The sequence below is a fragment of the Abramis brama genome (assembly GCF_963993115.1).
Source record: "Abramis brama genome assembly, chromosome: 10".
In the NCBI taxonomy this organism is placed as follows: Eukaryota; Metazoa; Chordata; class Actinopteri; order Cypriniformes; family Leuciscidae; genus Abramis; species Abramis brama.
The window spans coordinates 30,553,612-30,572,073 of record NC_139972.1 but is presented as its reverse complement, the minus strand read 5'-3'; the positions used below and the strand labels follow the sequence as shown (position 1 = coordinate 30,572,073).

Sequence of the window (18,462 nt, the reverse complement as noted above, 5' to 3'; positions counted from 1 at the left end):
CACCTTTCACCCCACTAGCGACGGCCCTGCTCTTGACTTTCACAGTTAGTGCACAACGATGAGGCCAGTTGTATTCTGATTAACATACTGGAAAAAGTCAAGATACAATCACATTATCTGTTGCCTGTTCATTCGTCTTCAGAAACACCAAACCAGTACAATTTCAACTGGGCTAAACAATTTACAACATTTGAAGAGACTAATAATGTTTTAGCCAAACTGAAATGTAATGTTTAAAGTGTGTTAAAGTGTTACAAATTCAATAATCCATATTCACCTTTCAGATTTCACTTCCAAAATATTAATTCTGTTTAAAAATACAACCTATATTATTCGACAGGCAATTTTCAGTCCATTTTATTTCGCTTTACAAATTTGCTTCCACAAATTCAGTGGTTCAGATTCGACAGAAAAGTTGCTCAAACTTTGTTTTTTTAACTTTTGTTTAGATTCCAAAAGATATAAACTGTACAGAAATACTCCTTTTACAAAATATTCAATTTAGGATTATATTTTCACTTTTATTCATTATTTTATATTCTCCTACACTGGACAATAAAGTGATAATTATGTGTGTCTCCACAGATTTTGTGACATTATCTACATGAAGAGAGAAGCTGCTGTAAAGTTTCTGCTGAATCTGCTTGTTTCAGCATCAGAGTTTGATGCAAATACAGAAGAAAATTACACTGAACTATTAACATCTGTGTGCAGCTACACATCTTTCCCCTGTGATGAGAATTATTATGATAATGAGTATCAGTGTGATTTCCTGCTGGATCTGTACTCACATGTGAAGGACTATGAGACTCAAACAGGCAGGAGTGTCCTTCCAGCATTACAGACAGTTTATCAGTCAGCTCCTGCAGTCTGGAGAATAAAGCTCTCAGAGAGAAAGAGCTCCATCCTCCTAGAAGTGCTGAAACTCCAAACAGAGAAGAAACCAGTAGAGCTGAGAGACTGGACAGATGAAGAGAGTGAAGTGATGGGATTCCTCCAGTGTCTGCCCTACATCACACAGCTCAGGTGAGAGTCTCATGAGGAACAGACCAACCATGCTTGATTATTGTATTCAGTGCTCACAATAAAATTAATGAAATTAATGTACAGTGTATGTTAGGGGCACAATATATATGTGACCATGAACCATAATTGAAAACACTAAGTTGCAAAAACTTCTTAGACTAGTCTTATTACTTATACTTATCTAATTATTTTATTCAAGACTGATCATAACTATTTTATACCAGTAACATAAAGAGGTATATTGGTGTAATTTGAATTGAAAAGTAAGTCTGATTTGCTCTAACTAACTGCTAGTTGTTCAGACTAGTTCTTGTGCAGTGTTGGGCAGTAACTAGTTACTAGTGATGCGTTACAGTCATATTACTTTCTCTGGTAACTAGTGTAACTAATAACATTTATTTTTTTGTCTCACTTGCTAATGATTAGAAATTCAAAAATCCAATCATCCCTTTCAATTTTCATAATCGTTGTTGTGTGTGTGCGCTCATGACTTCACCAACGCAGAAAGCTGGCTTTGTCTGAAGATGGAGAAGCTCAGATCATATAGCGGCTGAAAATACAGCCTTTGTTTTCATTTTTCTATGTTGCTGCTTTATTAAATAACAGAAGTCGAGCAACAATCTTAATCTCTCTGTCCAAATATACATCACACAATACATTATCAAATATTCACAGGATCTGAGCCTCTTCATTTTGGGGTCACACTGTCCCCTTCAGGGTCAAAAGTGACCAAAGCCTTGAAATGTAACTTTTTTTTTCTTCAGGAAAATCAGTGTAATATATATATATATATATATTTTTTTTAATAATATCTTTTTATTATTATTTAGAATTTTGAGGGGATTTTATGATACAATGCAATTTTTATAAAATTGTTTTTTTTCCATTAAAATGAATATAATTGTTTTCTTAATTATTTTCAATAAATGCAATATTAGGAAAGCTTTTAAAATAAGTTTTTAAAGTGAGAATAGTGTCACCATGAGGTGTTAAAAACAAACGTGTGATGCCATGATGTAATCACCTATAGCTCCCTATAGAAATATAGAGAGGATTTTGGATTCTCTACAATTTATGTTTTATAAACAAATACTGTGATTGGCCTGTAGTGTGTGTGTGTGTGTGTGTGTGTGTGTGTGTGTGTGTGTGTGTGTGTGTGTGTGTGTGTGTGTGTGTGTGTGTGTGTGAGAGAGAGAGAGAATGGGAGTCTTTTGGTTTTTTTTGGTTTATGATTTATTGATTTTATTTCACAATTCTCATATTCTTAAAATCTGCTCTGATGCAGTCTTACCAGTGTGTGTGTGTGTGATTACTGATGTGTCGTAAAACAGCGCTTGACTTTAATGTAGCTCTAGATTAATTGTTTACTGTCAAATCAGAAAATAAACAGTGTAGAAACATTTACTTTTACATGTACTTGAAATGAAAGGTTTAAGGAAGTTACTCAAAACTTTTCTTGTATTTATTTTCCAAAAGATAGAAGCTATACAAAAATACTTATTTTACTAAATTCAATTTAGGATTATATTTTCACTTTTATTTAATATTTTATATTCTACACTGGACAATAAAGTGATAATTATGTGTGTCTCCACAGATTTCGTGACATTGACTACATGAAGAGAGAAGCTGCTGTAAAGTTTCTGCTGAATCTGTTTGTTTCAGCATCAGAGTTTGATGCAAATACGGAAGAAAATTACACTGAACTATTAACATCTGTGTGCAGCTACACATCTTTCCCCTGTGATGAGGATTATTATGATAATGAGTATCAGTGTGATTTCCTGCTGGATTTGTACTCGCATGTGAAGGACTATGAGACTCAAACAGGCAGGAGTGTCCTTCCAGCATTACAGCCAGTTTATCAGTCAGTGTCTCCTGCAGTCTGGAGAATAAAGCTCTCAGAGAGAAAGAGCTCCATCCTCCTAGAAGTGCTGAAACTCCAAACAGAGAAGAAACCAGTAGAGCTGAGAGACTGGACAGATGAAGAGAGTGAAGTGAGGGGATTCCTCCAGTGTCTGCCCTACATCTCACAGCTCAGGTGAGAGTCTCATGGGGAACACACCGACCATACTTGATTATTGTATTCAGTGCTCACAATAAAATTAATGAAATTAATGTACAGTGTATGTTAGGGGCACAATATATATGTGACCATGAACCATAATTGAAAACACTAAGTTGCAAAAACTTCTTAGACTAGTCTTATTACTTATACTTATCTAATTATTTTATTCAAGACTGATCATAACTATTTTATACCAGTAACATAAAGAGGTATATTGGTGTAATTTGAATTGAAAAGTAAGTCTGATTTGCTCTAACTAACTGCTAGTTGTTCAGACTAGTTCTTGTGCAGTGTTGGGCAGTAACTAGTTACTAGTGATGCGTTACAGTCATATTACTTTCTCTGGTAACTAGTGTAACTAATAACATTTATTTTTTTGTCTCACTTGCTAATGATTAGAAATTCAAAAATCCAATCATCCCTTTCTATTTTCATAATCGTTGTTGTGTGTGTGCGCTCATGACTTCACCAACGCAGCAAGCTGGCTTTGTCTGAAGATGGAGAAGCTCAGATCATATAGCGGCTGAAAATACAGCCTTTGTTTTATTTTTCCATGTTGCTGCTTTATTAAATAACAGAAGTTGTTTAGTAAAATTTTGGCTTTTCATCAGTTTGAGACAGTTGTACTCTTCGTTTATTTGAAACTTTCATGGATTCACAGGCTGAAAAAATGATGCAATTATGAGTAAATTATAAATGTTTTGAGTAACGAGCCCAACACTGTTCTCATGACACAGTTTTAACTAAGCGTCTCTGTTTCTGCATCTGGCCGCTGACAGTCGTGTTGTAAGTAAATCTGTTGTTCAAATCCTTCTCTCACTCTTGTTCAGTCAGTCTCTGTAGAGATTGATTTTGTTCATGTATTTCTATTGTATCAGCTTCATGCAGCTCACAGTACGTTTATATATGTGGTTATAATCGAGTTACTGTGGGTTTCTGCATAGTCGAGCAACAATCTTAATCTCTCTGTCCAAATATACATCACACAATACATTATCAAATATTCACTGGATCTGAGCCTCTTCATTTTGGGGTCACACTGTCCCCTTCAGGGTCAAAAGTGACCAAAGCCTTGAAATGTAAATTCTTTTTTCTTCAGGGAAACCAGTGTAATATTTTTTTAATTCAATAATATTTTTTGAATATTATTTAGAATTTTGAGAGGATTTTATGATACAATGCAATTTTTATTACATTTTATGAGCAATTTTTTCCAATAAAATTAATTAATTTTTTAAAAATTATTTTTCAATAAATGGAATATTAGAAAAGCCTTTAAAATACATTTTTAAAGTGAGAATAGTGTCACCTGGAGGCGTTAAAAAACAAACATGTGATGTTATGGTGTAACCACCTATAGATCCCTATAGAAATATATAGAGAGGCTTTTGGATTCTCTACGATTTATGTTTTATAAACAAATACTGTGATTGGCCTGGCTTGTGTGTGTGTGTGTGTGTGTGTGTGTGTGTGTGTTTGAGAGAGAGAGCGAGAGAGACTCTTTTGTATTTTTTTGTATTTATTGATTTTATTTCACATATTCTCAAAATCTGCTCTGATGCAGTCCTACCAGTTGTGTGTTTGTGTGTTTGTGTTTGTGTTTGTGTGTGTGTGTGTGTGTGTGTGTGTGTGTGTGTGTGTGTGTGTGTGTGTGTTAGGGTGACCACCTGTCCCGCTTTACGTTGTACTGTACAGCAATTTTACCCTTTGTCCCGCCTCACGCAAATTGAGCATCTGTCATGCTTTTTCATTCGACCCTGCCTAATAAATACACAGATACGTCCATAGGCGTACTGTTAGCTTATGTCCAATAGTTCAGAGGAGAGCAATAAAAGCGGCAGTCAATAGGCTGAGTCGTACGTCAATCAAACTGTTGACTGGTGCACGAACGCCTCCTGAATATTGTCAACAATCTCAAATAGGAGAGCGCGCTGTTCGGTCAGGTTAAGCAGCCATGGCCAGTGTGGCCACGAAAAAGAGAAGATGCACTTTTAATAGCGAATGGACCGCAACATACTCTTGGTTAAGACCTGTAGATGGCAAAGCAGAGAGAGCTTTTTGCATTTTATGCAAAAGCAGTTTTTCTGTGGGACATGGTGGAGAATATGATGTGAAGCGACATGGTGCATGTGAGTACCACAGAAAAAAAGCACATAATCAAGAAACATGCAAATCAGTGCAATCGTTTTTCAATAAACCGAATGACCCACAGGCTGACAAAGTTTCGGCAGCAGAAGTGACGAGCATTTATCATGCCGTACATCACACACATTCATATCGCTCTACCGACTGCAGTAACAAGTTAGCCCCAGTAATTTTTCCAGATTCTGAAATAGCTAAGAAAATGTCGTGTGGCCGCACCAAAGCAGCATCTATTGTAACAGATGTCCTTGCTCCGGTCTCAGTGGAAAAATGTATTCAAGAACTGACATCACCTATGCTTGCGGGTGGAACGCACACACCTTTTTTTTCAGTGGCGTCAGATGCTTCTAACCACGGCAGCACGAAGCTTTTCCCCCTGGCAGTGAGATACTGGACCCCAGAGCTTGGGTTAAAGAATAGAGTTGTTGATTTTTACGAGGATAGCGCAGAGACGTCAGAATCAATTCACCGCCAGATTACTAACAAACTGAAAGAGAATGGCCTAAGACTGGAGATGATCTCTGCTTACACTGCTGATAACGCTAGTGTGAATAATGGAAAGTTCAAATCTGTTTATCAGAAGCTGAAGGCAGATAATGCTGGCATTATCAAGGCTAATTGTATGGCTCATGTCGTGCATAATTGTGCGAAATATGCTGGAGACAAACTAGACGTAGACATCGAATGTACAACTAACAAGATTTACAGTCACTTCTCATCATCTGCAAAGCGCACTGAAGAACTGAAATCATTGTTTGAATTTGTGGATCAAGACTATCATGCTGTACTGAGGCATGCACCTACAAGATGGCTAATTATATGGCCTGCTGTCTCAAGGCTTCATGTCAGCTGGCCTGCAGTGAAGGCCTACTTTCTGTCATTAGGAGAGGAACACTGTCCAAAGATGCTATGGAAGCTTTTTAAAAAGGATCAACACAGTGATGGGCTCCCTCTTCAGTTACAGGCCTATCTGTCCTTCCTCCATAATGCACTGAAGACATTCCATGATGTTATACTGCTGTTGGAGGGAGACAATATAACTGTCTGTGAGTTATATGACATTCTCTCCACTCTTCAGAGAAAGCTCCAGCAGCGGCAGGCAGACTCCTTTTTTGGAGTTGAAACTAGTGCACTTCTCCAAAAGTTTCCAGACTGTGAAGCAACAGCAATCAAGCAGGACTTCTCTAATTTCTACAGTACTTCACTCAGCTACCTTGACAAATGGTATGACTTCTCAGACAGCAACTTTCACAAGCATGTGGCATTGTTAGGCCTTAAGAGTGAATTCACGTTCTCTCACCTCTGTGATGTGGTGGAGATCCTCCAGATGAGAGATAAACTAAACATGGATGAACTCTATGAAGAATACTGTGTGATTTTGCCACGCCAGCAGGAGGTTGTAAAGAGAACAGTTCCTGTTGTGGAGAAGTGGTCAACTTTGCTCCAAGGCACAAACACACCATATTTGACTGTACTTGGATCCTTTCTCTTTAGCATCCCTGTGACAAATGCACATGTGGAAAGAGTGTTTTCACTGATGACTGCAGCATGGACTGACCAACGAAACCGGTGCTCTGTGGATCTTATCAAGAGTGAGATTCAAGTCAAGAGCAACTTTGGATATAGCTGCACAGAGTTCTACAGCTATGCATTGAAAGAGAAAACTCTCCTGGATGCAGTATGGACAGACAAAAAGTATAAATTCAAGAAGAACAATTAAGGTAAAATTAACATTCGTTGTGTAAAATTTTGAATATATATTTGTGGTCCTCTTGCAAAGGTCCTCTATTCAAAATTTTGAATATATATTTGTGGTCCTCTTGCTACACTATGTTGGTTTTTATTTGGTTGGTTTGCTGCTACCCATGTGATTCAGAAAAGTGCTATCCATGGTGCTGGGGAATGCTGTTGGCCTGCTACCATCTGGATTGTGTTGACACATAGGCAAAATATGTGTCTGCTTGATGGGAGAATTTTTTCTTTTTTTTATCCCATATAGCCATTCTTATCAAAAAAGATTTTGGTTTACCTTATTTGCACTGAAATAGTTAAACTTTCTATAGGCAAGCCCTAAATATTTTGCACTGTATAGGCTAGGCCTTATATTTTGTTGAACTTAAATAGGCTAGGCCTAATATTTTTTTGTGTCTTGTATTTTAAGGTAAATTTGATTCACTGAGAGCATTTTTTTAGTTTTGTAATGCCTGGTCCTTTGGACAGTTGATTAATTTGATAGTCCCAATAAAGACGAGATGTTGCAAAATGAGTGTTTTGTCTTTTATAGGCCTAGGCCTTAAGCTGTAGAAACTTTGGGTGATATTTTGGGTCAGGTAGTGTCTTAATCTTTTAGTCGGTGGGTTTAAAAAATGTTTCTTGGTAAATTAGATAGACAGTATATCTTAAGTTTAAAGTTATTACGTCTGTCCCACATTGTCCCACTTTACCATGCTACTTGGCACATTTTGTCTGACTGGAGGTTGTCACCCTAGTGTGTGTGTGTGTGTGTGTGTGTGTGTGTGTGTGTACTTGGATGTCTATTTTGCACTCTAAAATGTTTTGGAGATTAACCTCTTCATTGCTGTTTTTTTTTTCTATGCATCATGGCTGATTTGTAGTTTGTACCACCAATCTCTGAGTTTTCGTATTTCCCATTCATTTCCAATGTCTGTCATTTTTGACTGTGAAGGAGCCAAGTGTGACTTTTTTGCACAAACCTTCAACATATCCAAATCATGTTAATGATATTTTTGTGTGTTCACATAGCTAATGCGACAATAGTCACCAAGTGTCATCCCATTCCGATGAAGCAAAAAAAAAGCTGGATGAAGCCAAGATACAATCACATTATCTGTTGCCTGTTCATCCGTCTTTAGAAACACCAAACCAGTACAATTTCAACTGGACTAAAAAATTTACTTCCTTAATACATATAATCCTGGTCTTATCATGGACAATTCATTAGTTAGCATTATTTAGAAGTTTAAAAATCATACAACATCTTAAGAGACTAATAATGTTTTAGCCCAACTGAAATGTAATGATTTAAGTATCAGAGCCTCCAATATTGCACATGAGTGTTTTGAAAACATTATCCATAAATATAAAACTGTCATCTGCAGGCAAAGCATTATGAATTTGTTTACATTTGTTTTGTTATGAAATTGTTTACTTTCTCTTTGCGATGTGCTTTTGTCAGATCCAATAGAGTTGGCATTGGTCTATCTTTCAACAAACGTTTCTTTCCAAACTCTGCATTAAATTGTGCCTGATTACAAAACCAAGTCTGCAGTGAAATCAGAACAAACATAATCTTCCAACATGACCCTAGACATTGTTTAATATAAACCATCCATTCGTTCCTAATGCTGGAGTCCTTCAGAAGGCTGTGCAGATCTTCCCTAACATCTTAAAGGAGACATATCATGCTTTTAAAATGTTCCTTTTTACATATAAATCATACATTTGTAGTCTATATAAAGCGGAACTGCAATGCTTGGGTCTGAATTCCTCATTATTATAGCTCCACAGGCCCCTTTTCTACCCCTTTTCTGATGTGCGTCTGAGAGCAACTCGTTTTGGTGCGGTCTCTTTAAATACAATTGAGACACTTCATACCCCGCCCACATTCGGTTCAACTCCACCCCGTTCGGCCATTTTTGTAGTTTGATAGCAGAGATACGATTATCTAGCGGCACAGAAACTTTTTATTCACACGTTATTAACAAAATGTCAACAACGGAAGACTTGTCCAGCCAGCCTTACATGTTCGAGCCAGAGTCGGAGCCGGAGCGAGATGAAAATGAAGACGACGAACCTGTAGAACAACGTCTTCATATGGATGTATCGCAATGGTGTGTACTGTATTTACACATGAAACTTTGGTCTTCCGACCTTTTACCGATTTATTTTGATTAATATGTGTGAGGGAGAGAGAGCAAGACAGCGTCTAGTTTGGAGACGGTGATGTCTTGTTTACACTTTCGCCTGGCTCTGAAGAGAGAGAGAGAGTGCGCGCGCGACCGGGTCTCTCTCTCTCTCTCTGCTCGTTCTTTCAGTTAAACATGCGTCCTGTAACAAGCGCGGCAGTTCATCTACATTAAACGGTGTAATGAAGCGTGTGGGTTACTACATCCAACAACCGAACATTTTAACTTACCCTCTCGTAACTTCTGCATCCTTTAGCTTGGACTACAAAATTGCAGCGAGAAATAAAAATGGCGGATTGCTCGAAGTGTTGGGCCGGAAGTCAATGTCCTTATTTGGCAGTTCCGCTGCAAATACTGTGACGTAATAGTTCAAAAAACGTCATAGATAACAGAAAAATCGGAACAGGTTGAAAAATATGACCAAAACAGAATATAAAGATATCAACGAAGCACCTGAAGAGAATAATTTCATATTTTCTGTACTTCTAAACACTCCAAATATACAACAAAATGCATTTAAGGGCTAAAAAAGTGCATTTGGCATGATATGTCCCCTTTAATATTGAACTAGTTTAAAACTTGCAGTAAGCTTCAGGTTCCTGTTAACATGAGCACCTCTATAGTCTTGGGTGATCTGCTCTCTCTCTTTCTTGTCACTTCATTGTTCTCCACTGCAGGACAGGTTACCAAAATGAAATGGTAAAGTAGGTGTTGATGTGTTGTTGTGGAGTTGGTCAGATGAAAATATCTACTATAATCTAATGTCGATGTGGAGGAAGTAGAAAACAAGTCATTTAGCAGCTTGATTTCAACTTATGACATTTTTTGGGGGGGTCTGAAAAGTTTTTTTATTTTACAATGACATCTTAAATGACATGTCAAAATATCAAATAAAATTTGATTCCTCATTTCATAAATGCCTTATTGGTCAACAAACATAATACTGTAGCTATTCACCAGAGAAAAGGGAAAAATGTGGCCCTACTTATATCGACTTTCGTAACTAGGGATGTATGATTTAGACAAGAAGTCTCAGCTAGGCAATACCTCTTCTGAAACGTGTTGGTCTTGTGTTGTGGTGACTAACAACTGGATCTGGCAACACATCTGTTTGTGATCAGCGGTTCTGTGTTCCCTGAGTTTATAATGTTTTCTTCCACACAGCGAGACTCACAGCTGATACGTCAATATATTTCAGTTTCTAGATATCTGGGGAATAAATGGAATTGGTTGACAGTGTAAATGCAGCCAAAGTGTTTACTAATGCATCAGTAATGGTGGAGCAACCTTCTGTCTGACAGAGATTTACATTAACATCAACTTAATCTGTTTATTAAACTAATAAAGTAGAACTTGCGGTTTCAGGAAATTATTTAAATTACTGTATTTGTTTCATTATGTTTCACAGTTTATTTGCAGTTATGCACTCTTTTTTTGTTTGACGAATGTAATTGATTTCAACTAGTGTGACTCCATTTGCCAATAATCATTGGATATTTTGCTACAAAAAATATACTGTAATTCCACCTCAGAGCAAAATTGAAAACTAAAGATAATTATAAAAACATCTGTTCATCACTTTTCACTGTTCAATTACACTGACCTTAGGTATTGTCTGACAAACTGTTTGATTAATTTTAAGAATCTTTATTTGTCTCTTTGTCATCTCTAACTGAATCTTGTTCATTCTTTCTTTAGATTTGTTGAACCACAGAATAAATCATCTGAATCATGGGAGAAAAGAAAGAGATCATTCATACTGGATTTGTGTCTGCAAGCTGCTGTTCACCAGAAAGAGACAATAGAAGAAACTGTGAAGAAACTGCTGTCATCTGTGAATTATGGGAGATGTGATTTCCTGCTGGATCTGTGTTCACATGTGAAGGACTATGAGACTCAAACAGGCAGGAGTGTCCTTCCAGCATTACAGCCAGTTTATCAGTCAGCTCCTGCAGTCTGGAGAATAAAGCTCTCAGAGAGAAAGAGCTCCATCCTCCTAGAAGTGCTGAAACTCCAAACAGAGAAGAAACCAGTAGAGCTGAGAGACTGGACAGATGAAGAGAGTGAAGTGAGGGGATTCCTCCAGTGTCTGCCCTACATCTCACAGCTCAGGTGAGAGTCTCATGGGGAACAGACCAACCATGCTTGATTATTGTATTCAGTGCTCACAATAAATTAATGAAATCAATGTATATGTTGGGTAGACAATATAAATGTGATCATGAACCAGAATTGAAAACATTGAACTGAAGTGTGGTTTTGTCGACACCACAGCGGTCGGATGCATAAACTTCTTATATTCTTACAAGTTAGTCATCTCATATTTTTCTTCTTCAAGACTGATAATAACTGTTTTAAAAGAGTTACATAAAGGTTTATTGGTGTAATTTAAATCTGTAAAGAAAGTCTGATTTGCTCTAACTAACTGCTAGTTGTTCAGACTAGTTCTCATGACACAGTTTTAACTAAGCGTCTCTGTTTCTGCATCTGGCCGCTGGCAGTCGTGTTGTAAGTAAATCTGTTGTTCAAATCCTTCTCTCACTCTTGTTCAGTCAGTCTCTGTAGAGATTGATTTTGTTCATGTATTTCTATTGTATCAGCTTCATGCAGCTCACAGTTCTTTTATATATGTGGTTATAATCAAGTTACAGTGGGTTTCTGCATAGTAAATATACATCACACAATACTTTATCAAATATTTGCAAGATTAAAAACATCACACATTACTCTTGACCTTCACAGTTAGTGCTCAAAGATGAGGCCAGTTGTATTCTGATTAACATACTGGATGAAGTCAAGATACAATCACATTATCTGTTGCCTGTTCATCCGTCTTCAGAAACACCAAACCAGTACAATTTCAACTGGACTAAAAGTGTAGATAACACTTTAAGAGACTAATAATGTTTTAGCCAAACTGAAATGTAATGTTTAAAGTGCATATAAACGTGATTACTGATGTGACGTAATACAGGACAAAACAGCACTTGACTTTAATGGATATTATGGAAGTAAAATAATGACAACTGTTTTTGAAACAAAAAAGCTTGTTGAATTGCACTTCTTGAAAAAATGTGCATTGCATTAACCCTGCTTGTATTTTAATGCTTTGTATTTTCAGGGCTTGCATTTTTATGGGCTGAAATTCAACATGGTTGTATATTCAAGCTGTGAATATTTCAATTCAAAACATTTCACACACATTTTCATTATTAAAAATTCAATAATCCATATTCACCTTTCAGATTTAACTTCCAAAATATTAATTCTGTTTAAAAATACAACATATATTATTCGACAGACAATGTTCGGTCCATTTTATTTCGCTTTACAAATTCAGTGGTTCAAATTCGACAGAAAATTTGACACAAAATTTGCTTAAACTTTGTTTTTTAAATTTTGTTTAGATTCCAAAAGATAGAAGCTATTCAGAAATACTTATTTTACAAAATATTCAATTTAGAATTAGATTTTCACTTTTATTCAATATTTTATATTCTCCTACACTGGACAATAAAGTGATAATTATGTGTGTCTCCACAGATTTCGTGACATTATCGACAGGAAGAGAGAAGCTGCTGTAAAGTTTCTGCTGAATCTGCTTGTTTCAGCATCAGAGTTTGATGCAAATACAGAAGAAAATTACACTGAACTATTAACATCTGTGTGCAGCTACACATCTTTCCCCTGTGATGAGAATTATTATGATAATGAGGATCAGTGTGATTTCCTGCTGGATCTGTGGTCACATGTGAAGGACTACGAGACTCAAACAGGCAGGAGTGTCCTTCCAGCATTACAGCCAGTTTATCAGTCAGCTCCTGCAGTCTGGAGAATAAAGCTCTCAGAGAGAAAGAGCTCCATCCTCCTAGAAGTGCTGAAACTCCAAACAGAGAAGAAACCAGTAGAGCTGATAGACTGGACAGATGAAGAGAGTGAAGTGAGGGGATTCCTCCAGTGTCTGCCCTACATCTCACAGCTCAGGTGAGAGTCTCATGGGGAACAGACCAACCATACTTGATTATTGTATTCAGTGCTCACAATAAAATTAATGAAATGAATGTACAGAGTATGTTAGGGACACAATATATATGTGAACCAGAATTGAAAACACTAAGTTGCATGAACTTCTTAGACTAGTCTTAAAAGTTAGTCATCTAATTATTTTATTCAAGACTGATCATAACTGTTTTAAAAGAGTTACATAAAGAGGTATATTGGTGTAATTTGAATCTGAAAAGTAAGTCTGATTAGCCCTAACTAACTGCTAGTTGTTCAGACGAGTTCTTGTGCAGTGTTGGGCAGTAACTAGTTACTAGTGATGCGTTACAGTAATATTACTTTCTCTGGTAACTAGTAGTGTAACTAATATCTTTTTTTTTTAAATTCAAAAATCCAATCATCCCTATCAATTTTCATAATCGCTGTTGTGTGTGTGCGCTCATGACTTCACCAACGCAGCAAGCTGGCTTTGTCTGAAGATGGAGAAGCTCAGATCATATAGCGGCTGAAAATACAGCCTTTATTTTAATTTCTGTGTTGCTGCTTTATTAAATAACAGAAGTTATTTAATAAAATTGTGGCTTGTCATCAGTTTGAGACAGTTGTACTCTTCGTTTATTTGTAACTTTCATGGATTCACAGGCTGCAAAAATTATGCAATTACCAGTTTTATGGAGGTGTAATGGAAAAGTGTTGTAACTAGTAGTGTAATTAATTACTGTTGGCCGGGAGTAATAAGTAAAGTAATAATATTATTTTTGAAAGGAGTAACTAGTAATGAGTAAATTATAAATGTTTTGAGTAACGAGCCCAACACTGTTCTCATGACACAGTTTTAACTAAGCGTCTCTGTTTCTGCATCTGGCCGCTGGCAGTCGTGTTGTAAGTAAATCTGTTGTTCAAATCCTTCTCTCACTCTTGTTCAGTCAGTCTCTGTAGAGATTGATTTTGTTCATGTATTTCTATTGTATCAGCTTCATGCAGCTCACAGTACGTTTATATATGCGGTTATAATCGAGTTACAGTGGGTTTCTGCATAGTCGAGCAACAATCTTAATCTCTCTGTCCAAATATACATCACACAATACATTATCAAATATTCACAGGATCTGAGCCTCTTCATTTTGGGGTCACACTGTCCCCTTCAGGGTCAGAAGTGACCAAAGCCTTGAAATGTAACTTTTTTTTTTTTCTTCAGGGAAATCAATGTAATATTTTTTTCGTTCAATAATATTGTTTGATTATTATTTAGAATTTTGAGGGGATTTTATGATACAATGCAATTTTTATACAATGTTATTATCTATTTTTTCCATTAAAATGAAATTTTCTTTTTATTATTATTTTTCAATAAATGCAATATTATGAAAGCTTTTAAAATACATTTTTAAAGTGAGAATAGTGTCACCTGAAGGCGTTAAAAAACAAATGTGTGATGTCATGGTGTAATCACCTATAGCTCCCTATAGAAATATATAAAGAGGCTTTTGGATTCTCTACAATTTATGTTTTATAAACAAATACTGTGATTGGTCTGGCGTGTGTGTGGGTGTGTGTGTGTACGTGTGTGTGTGTGTGTGTGTGTGTGTGTGTGTGTGTGTGTGTGTGAGATTACTGTTGTGATGTAAAACAGCACCTGACTTTAATGGAGCTCTAGATTAAGTGTTTACTGTCAAATCAGAAAACAAACAGTGTAGAAACTTTCAATTACATGTACTTGAAATGAAAGGTTTAAGGAAATTAAGTAACTCAAAACTTGAATTGTATTAATTTTCCAAAAGATAAAAGCTATACAAAAATACTTATGTTACTAAATTCAATTTAGGATTATATTTTCACTTTTATTAAATATTTTATATTCTTCTACACTGTACAATAAAGTGATAATTATGTGTGTCTCCACAGTTTTCGTGACATTATCTACATGAAGAGAGAATCTGCTGTAAAGTTTCTGCTGAATCTGCTTGTTTCAGCATCAGAGTTTGATGCAAATACAGAGGAAAATTACACTGAACTATTAACATCTGTGTGCAGCTACACATCTTTCCCCTTTCATGAGGATTATTATGAAGAAACTGAGGATCAGATTGATCAGTGTGATCTCCTCCTGGATCTGTGTTCACATGTGAAGGACTATGAGACTCAAACAGGCAGGAGTGTCCTTCCAGCATTACAGCCAGTTTATCAGTCAGCTCCTGCAGTCTGGATCATAAATCTCTCAGAGAGAAAGAGCTCCATCCTCCTAGAAGTGCTGAAACTCCAAACAGAGAAGAAACCAGTAGAGCTGAGAGACTGTACAGATGAAGAGAGTGAAGTGAGGGGATTCCTCCAGTGTCTGCCCTACATCTCACAGCTCAGGTGAGAGTCTCATGGGGAACAGACCAACCATGCTTGTTTTATTGTACGATGTGCTCACAATAGAATTAATGTAACTTACTACAATTAATGAATGAATTAATTAATTAATTACAATTAATTAATTAACTTACATATCTATTAAACAACATGAATGTGAACCAGAATTGAACTGCATGTAATCACACAAAAAAAGAAAACACTACATTGATGTGTGGTTTTGTCAGTAGCATTAGTGTTGTACAACTGTAAGTAGATCTGTTGTTGAAATCCTGCTCTCACCCTCATTCATTCAGTTTGTTTCTGCTGTGTAGAGAGAGATTGTGTTCATATTTCTATTGTATCAGCTTCATGCAGCTCACAGTATGTTTACATGTGCAGTTATAATTGATCAACAGAGGATTTTTGCTTAGTCGAGCTGCAATTTTCATCTCTCTGTCTAAATATACCTGATACAATACATAATCAAATATTCACACAATTAAATACACATAGTACATTACCTCTGTCTTTCAGAGAATGTGTACAATGATGAAGCCAATTGTAGTGTGATTATTGTAACATGTATACATGCTGGATGAAGAAAAACTACAATCACATTATCTAGGTTTGTTAGTTTGTCTTTAGAAAAACCGAACTGGTGCAATTTTATTCAGACTAGAAGATGAATAATAGTTTTAGAAGATGAATAATAGTTTTAGAAGATGAATAATAGTTTTAGTCCGTCTGAAGTCAAACATGTAAAGTGCATGTGAATGTGATTACTGATGTGATCATATACAGGACAAACTGCACTTGACTTTAACAAAGCTCTAGATAAAGCATTTACTGTCATTATGGTCAGCGGACAAACACAGTGTAAAAACTGTCGTAGTTTTACCTTCATAATAACGGATTCAGGGGCTTAAATCATTTTGAAAGTATGTCTAAAAGAAATAAGGTGATTTCATTATGTGATTATTTTTCCCCCATTTTTTTATTGTCAGTTTAATTTTTAGAAACCTGAGACAAAAAAAATCCCAGAAAAGTCTAATTTTTGAAATGCTTCATTTATAATTGTATTTAAAAGACAGATTCTTGAGACAGACAACACTCTTGATTCAGCTATAACAAACATTAGATGAAAAAGCTCATTTATATGGTGGATCACATACAGGATTTTATTTTATCCAGCTCTGGACATTAACATTCTCAGTTTGACTCTGTCCACAGAATTGATGAAAATGCTTCTGAGGAAAAAGAATCTGCTGCCCAGTTTCTGCTGAATCTGACTGTTGCAGCTTCAAAGTGTGTTACAACTACAGGAGAGAGTTTTATTGAGCTTTTAACATCTGTGTGCAGCTACAAATCATTTCTCTGTTATGATGATGATGATGATGATGAGTACCATCAGGTTGAACACTGTGATTTCCTGCTGGATCTGTGTTCACATGTGAAGGACTACGAGACTCAAACAGGCAGGAGTGTCCTTCCAGCATTACAGCCAGTTTATCAGTCAGCTCCTGCAGTCTGGAGAATAAAGCTCTCAGAGAGAAAGAGCTCCATCCTCCTAGAAGTGCTGAAACTCCAAACAGAGAAGAAACCAGTAGAGCTGATAGACTGGACAGATGAAGAGAGTGAAGTGAGGGGATTCCTCCAGTGTCTGCCCTACATCTCACAGCTCAGGTCTGTGCTAAATACTACTCTTCTGACTAGTAAAAAGTTGTGCTTTCATGTAAGCATGATATTTTCTGCCTGAAAGTATGACAAAGCACTATATGTTTAAATAAATAATTATTCATCATTTCCTCATCCTGTAGGAATGCTGAGCGGTTCATCCCTTCACTATGTAAAGTGTTTGGGCCGAGAGTGAAGGCAGATCAGGCGACTCCTCTGCTCCAGGCTTTAGACTTCACTGTTACTCTGAGTGGAAAATTACCCAGCAGCTCCTGCAGATCTGTGGCGAGAGTTCTGGGCCGTTCGCCCTCAAAACTAAACCTGACTCTGAAGACACTCGCCATCTCTCTCAGAGGACTCAAACTGCTCTTCAAACACATCACACACCTGCACAAACTGAGGTTTCAGATTCATCATCTGCATTCACACTTTTACATCATCCTGAAATCTGCTGTTTGTTCCTCATGATCTCTGGTTTTGTCTTTGACAGTGTGGAAGACAAACTGTTAGTGAAGATGTTCAGAGCGCTGAGATCATTGAATGGTCCTTTTCCACTGATAGAGGAGTTTTCACTGCTCACAAAAGACTCAAAGCGAAATCTCTCTCATATCCTGAGCAGCTTGACGTCTCTCCTGAGACTGGTGACTGTTCAGTGTTTGGATCTTACTGAGTGTGAATCAGAGGCTCTGTCTCTCAAGGCTCTGTTCGGTCTCCAGGAACCCGTGACTATCAGGTCTGTGTTCAGCAAAGCTGGTCCATTTTCTGTGAGTAAATCAACCTATTTAAAACTGACAAGTCCTGTTCTGTGTGTGTGTGTGTGTGTGTGTGTGTGTGTGTGTGTGTGTGTGTGTGTGTGTGTGTGTGTGTGTGTGTGTGTGTGCGCTCAGGTTCTCTAAAGAGACTCTTCAACAGCTGGTTTCTCTGGTGTATGAAGCACAGGATGATGAACTGACTCGCTCTTTCCTGAAGAAAGTGTCGAAGGATCTGACTTCCTGCTCACTGACCTGGGAAGTGATTCATTTCCTGCTGAAACATCAAGATCTACATCTGAAGTTGGACTTTAGAAAAAACAAAATCACTTGTGAAAACATCAGAGAACTTTTGCCCTTGTTAGAGAGAATCAAGTTGAAAAGGTAAAAATAATCCATCAAGAATAGCCACGGTTTCCCTCCCTAATTTAATTTATATATTTTTTTTATTTTTTTATTTTTTACATGTACAATGTAATTTACATTATATTACGTTTTTACATACCTCAAGTGTGAGTTTTGAAACCAGTGTAAAAAC

At 36.7% G+C, this 18,462-nt stretch overlaps 1 protein-coding gene across 1 annotated transcript in view; it reads left to right on the top strand.

Moving 5' to 3' along the window:
* Positions 1 to 18,462, top strand: part of LOC311091491 (uncharacterized protein) — a 255,781-nt gene that overhangs the window by 176,753 nt on the left and 60,566 nt on the right. Inside the window, exons 27-30 of the mRNA XM_084127443.1 lie at positions 586 to 1,026; positions 2,624 to 3,067; positions 10,861 to 11,274; positions 15,070 to 15,522. Coding sequence (XP_083983569.1) covers positions 586 to 1,026; positions 2,624 to 3,067; positions 10,861 to 11,274; positions 15,070 to 15,522 — 1,752 coding nt within the window. The remainder of the gene's footprint in view (positions 1 to 585; positions 1,027 to 2,623; positions 3,068 to 10,860; positions 11,275 to 15,069; positions 15,523 to 18,462) is intronic.